This window comes from Salvia miltiorrhiza, unplaced genomic scaffold, assembly GCF_028751815.1.
Source record: "Salvia miltiorrhiza cultivar Shanhuang (shh) unplaced genomic scaffold, IMPLAD_Smil_shh original_scaffold_293, whole genome shotgun sequence".
NCBI classification, from domain to species: domain Eukaryota; kingdom Viridiplantae; phylum Streptophyta; class Magnoliopsida; order Lamiales; family Lamiaceae; genus Salvia; species Salvia miltiorrhiza.
In genome coordinates this window covers 226471-230642 of record NW_026651522.1, presented here as the reverse complement: position 1 = coordinate 230642, position 4172 = coordinate 226471, and the positions used below count along the sequence as shown (strand labels likewise).

The following is a 4172-nucleotide window of genomic DNA, read 5'->3' as shown; positions in this document are numbered from 1 at the left end:
AATTTTGACTTGTGCATCAACTTGGATACACCTGATCAACTCATACGACTTAATTTCTTGATTTCCAAAGTATAATAATTGGACTATGACGATATGATCGGACGTTAAATCCTGACATTTGAATAGTATATATATATATTATGGCAATAAAGTATTTTTTTTATTAGCATAAACTAATTCTGATATTTACAATAGTATGTATATATATATATATATATGTACTAAAAAAAACCTGAAATAGAAAAATCATGAAAGATAGAGACATATATAAGGCATTCAAAAAAATAAAATATATATTTAGCCATAAATTGGCGCATCCCACTAGTAAATTAGTATGGATATGGATTCTTGAAAATGTTGAGTCCAAAGGCCATGTGTTTTTAATTATATATTTACTTAGTCTTGACCAAGGAAGCCAAAGTTGGCAGGCTAATTTGGATTTTTTTTTGTATGAGAAGTCACGTCTTTGCATTAACCTCTCATGAGTTTTTGTTATAAAATGCTCCAACTATCCACCTTGTTATTTCCAGCACACACAACTTGAAACAACTCTCTCTGTCTCTCTCTCAAACATTCCCTGCCTGCTTCACTTCCCCTTGGGCCGAGAGAGAGATACACAGAGATGGCGTCGTCTTGTGGAGTTATCAACAGCAGTTTCTTGCCATTGCTCCATTCTGAGGATTCATCAAGCCTCTTATCTCGCACTACTGCTACTCTTCCCCTAAAAAAGCATAAGGTTAATTTCCATCTCTATGTGTGCGGGTGTTTTGAATTTAATTATCCGGCTGGTCTTCTTCCTTTTGTTTTACGATTTCTGTTTTTGCAGTTCTCCGTGGTAGCAGCTCTTCAACAGGATAACACCAACGACGTGGCTGCCAATGGAGAGAGTCTGACGAGGCAGAAAACAAGAGCTCTCAATTTCACCGGAGACAAGCCTCCAACTCCAATATTGGACACCATCAACTATCCAAATCACATGAAAAACCTCTCGGTCGAGGTAATTCCTCAACAATATTATGATACATGAAATGGAACTAATGCATATAGTAAACAAATGTTAATTTGCGGAATCAAACATTTGTATGTTTTTCTTTTCAAACTTTTGACTTGATGAGCATAAAAATATAGACAAGTGCTTGTGTACGAATTTGACTGAAGTTTTGGACCATCGATCTGAAAGATATATATGTGAGCAACCTTAAATATGGAAATAAGTCAAGTCGTAATAATTAAAGAGGGTCGTGTGTTGAACGTTGGCAGGAACTGGAGAGATTGGCTGATGAATTGAGGGAAGAGATAGTGTACACGGTGTCGAAAACCGGCGGCCATTTGAGCTCGAGCTTAGGTGTATCGGAGCTCACGGTTGCATTGCATCATGTGTTCAACACACCTGAGGATAAGATCATTTGGGATGTGGGGCACCAGGTGCGTACCTACAAACTTAATTGATGTATCATTTAATAACCCATGGAATTGAAATGAATTAATTCCAACGACAGGCGTATCCGCACAAAATCCTGACGGGGAGGAGGTCCAGAATGCACACGATTCGACAGACTTTCGGACTAGCAGGGTTCCCTAAACGAGACGAAAGCGCCCACGACGCGTTCGGAGCCGGCCACAGCTCCACTAGTATCTCTGCTGGTCTAGGCATGGCGGTGGGGAGAGACTTATTACACAAGAACAACCATGTGATATCAGTGATCGGAGATGGCGCCATGACAGCAGGGCAGGCGTACGAGGCCCTCAACAATGCAGGATTCCTGGATTCCAATCTCATCATCGTGTTGAATGACAACAAGCAGGTCTCGCTGCCCACGGCCACCATTGACGGCCCTGCTCCGCCCGTGGGAGCCCTCAGCAAAGCCCTCACGCGTCTTCAAGCCAGCAGAAAATTCCGGCAACTCCGCGAAGCAGCAAAGGGCATGACTAGGCAGATGGGAGAGCAGGCCCATGAAATCGCATCCAAGGTTGACACCTACATGAAGGGGATGATGGGGAAGCCCGGCGCGTCCCTCTTCGAGGAGCTCGGGATTTACTACATCGGCCCCGTTGACGGCCACAACGTTGAAGATCTGGTCTACATTTTCAAGAAGGTTAAAGAAATGCCTGCGCCTGGGCCTGTCCTCATCCACATCATCACCGAGAAGGGCAAAGGCTACCCTCCCGCTGAAGTTGCTGCCGACAAGATGCATGGTGTCGTCAAGTTTGATCCTACAACCGGCAAACAGCTCAAGTCCAAAACCAATACTAAATCATACACTCAATACTTCGCCGAGTCTCTCGTGGCCGAAGCAGAGCACGACGACAGGATCGTCGCCATCCACGCCGCCATGGGGGGCGGCACGGGCCTCAACTACTTCCAGAAGCGCTTCCCCGACCGCTGCTTCGACGTGGGGATCGCCGAGCAGCACGCCGTCACTTTCGCGGCGGGGCTCGCCACGGAGGGGCTCAAGCCCTTCTGCACGATCTACTCCTCGTTCCTGCAGAGGGGGTACGATCAGGTGGTCCACGACGTGGACCTTCAGAAGCTCCCCGTGAGGTTCATGATGGACCGGGCTGGCGTCGTGGGCGCCGACGGCCCCACCCACTGCGGCGCCTTCGACACCACCTACATGGCCTGCCTGCCCAACATGGTCGTCATGGCCCCCTCCGACGAGCTCGAGCTCATGCACATGATCGCCACCGCTGCCGCCATTGACGACCGCCCTAGCTGCGTTAGATACCCCAGAGGGAACGGCGTCGGCGCGCCTCTGCCGCCTAACAACAAAGGAACTCCTTTGGAGGTATGCATAGATAGCCATTTAATTATATTATTATATAATTGTGATCATGCATTTATTGGCTTAATTAAATTCCAGATTGGGAAGGGAAGGATTTTAAAAGAGGGGAGTAGAGTTGCCATTCTAGGGTTCGGAACTATAGTGCAGAACTGTTTGGCGGCGGCGCAGCTTCTTCAGGAACACGGCATCTCCGTGACCGTAGCTGATGCGAGATTCTGCAAGCCTCTGGATGGAGATCTGATCAAGAAGCTGGTGCAGGAGCATGAAGTTCTCATCACTGTTGAAGAGGGATCTATTGGTGGATTCAGCGCCCATATTTCTCATTTCTTATCCCTCAACGGACTGCTCGACGGGAACCTTAAGGTAAAAATCTACAAAATAAATTAATACTTATAATATGGAGTAGTAAATTAATTTAATTTTTGGGTTTTGCAGTGGAGGCCAATGGTGCTCCCCGACAGATACATTGATCATGGAGCACAGACTGATCAAATTGAAGAAGCTGGGCTGAGCCCCAAGCACATCGCAGGGACTGTTGTGTCACTTATTGGTGGGGGAAAAGACAGTCTTCATCTCATCAACAACTTGTAATCTTAATTTCATCCAGCAAGCCAGAAGCGGAAGCAGAAGCAGTTCATCTCCTCAGAGATTAATGTTTTATATGATGTAATGTAATGTAAATATGGGGAAAGATTGCGACTGGAAGACTCCAACCCACCAATGTGGGGGAGTTTTTCTAAATAATCGTTCACACGGCAGCCTTATGTTTTGTACACACAAATAATCACTTCATACTTTTATTAAATAAATTTATTTGTCCCATTCTTACATTTATGCTGGTGTTATATATGTTCCAATTTAAGATTATCATTCTTATTGGGTGTTAATAGATTATATATATATATAGGGAAGCGTCCCAATGAGTGAGATTTTAGATTGATTTGTAATTATTTTATCCTAAGATGGGTAATATTTTAATTAACATCACTTATATAAGAAATCTATTGGTTATCACTGCCTAATTCTAAAGAGAGCTTTGAATTTTTAATTTCTTTTTCCCAACTTCAGAAGTCACCACTCCATAAGATAATTCGGTATTTATGTGTGCGTTCAGAAATTTTTTCTCTTTTATTACAATTTTTTTAACATCAAGAACTTGCTTTTTATAACTTCATTGTCAAAGGAAATTATATTATAATAACATATAATTACCTCAATCCAAAGGAATTCATAAATCAAACACACACTGAGTCAAACCTTATATTAAAAGACTCTCGAAGTAATCCCGATCAAAAACTCCTCGAGCAGGAAAAAGAGTACTAGTTTTCTTTTAGGGAAAAAAAATCTAAAAAAATATTTGAAAACATAAAAGGGAAATTATACATATCT

At 43.2% G+C, this 4172-nt stretch overlaps 1 protein-coding gene across 1 annotated transcript; it reads left to right on the top strand.

Annotated features, from left to right (window-relative positions):
* The first annotated feature begins 387 nt into the window (after positions 1–387).
* On the top strand, positions 388–3613 carry LOC131003911 (probable 1-deoxy-D-xylulose-5-phosphate synthase 2, chloroplastic). Its single transcript, XM_057930481.1, has 6 exons — positions 388–736; positions 827–997; positions 1261–1425; positions 1500–2786; positions 2862–3146; positions 3219–3613. The coding sequence occupies exons 1-6, from the start codon at positions 623–625 to the stop codon at positions 3372–3374; spliced, it is 2178 nt and encodes a 725-aa protein (XP_057786464.1). The 5' UTR covers positions 388–622; the 3' UTR covers positions 3375–3613.
* The last annotated feature ends 559 nt before the right edge of the window (positions 3614–4172 follow it).

Excerpts from the sequence above, each read along its gene's own strand:
- LOC131003911 (XM_057930481.1), top strand. The coding sequence starts at position 623 with ATGGCGTCGTCTTGTGGAGTTATCAACAGCAGTTTCTTGCCATTGCTC. Across the intron at positions 737-826 it reads TTCCCCTAAAAAAGCATAAG|TTCTCCGTGGTAGCAGCTCT; the intron begins GTTAATTTCCAT and ends CTGTTTTTGCAG. Across the intron at positions 998-1,260 it reads TGAAAAACCTCTCGGTCGAG|GAACTGGAGAGATTGGCTGA; the intron begins GTAATTCCTCAA and ends GAACGTTGGCAG.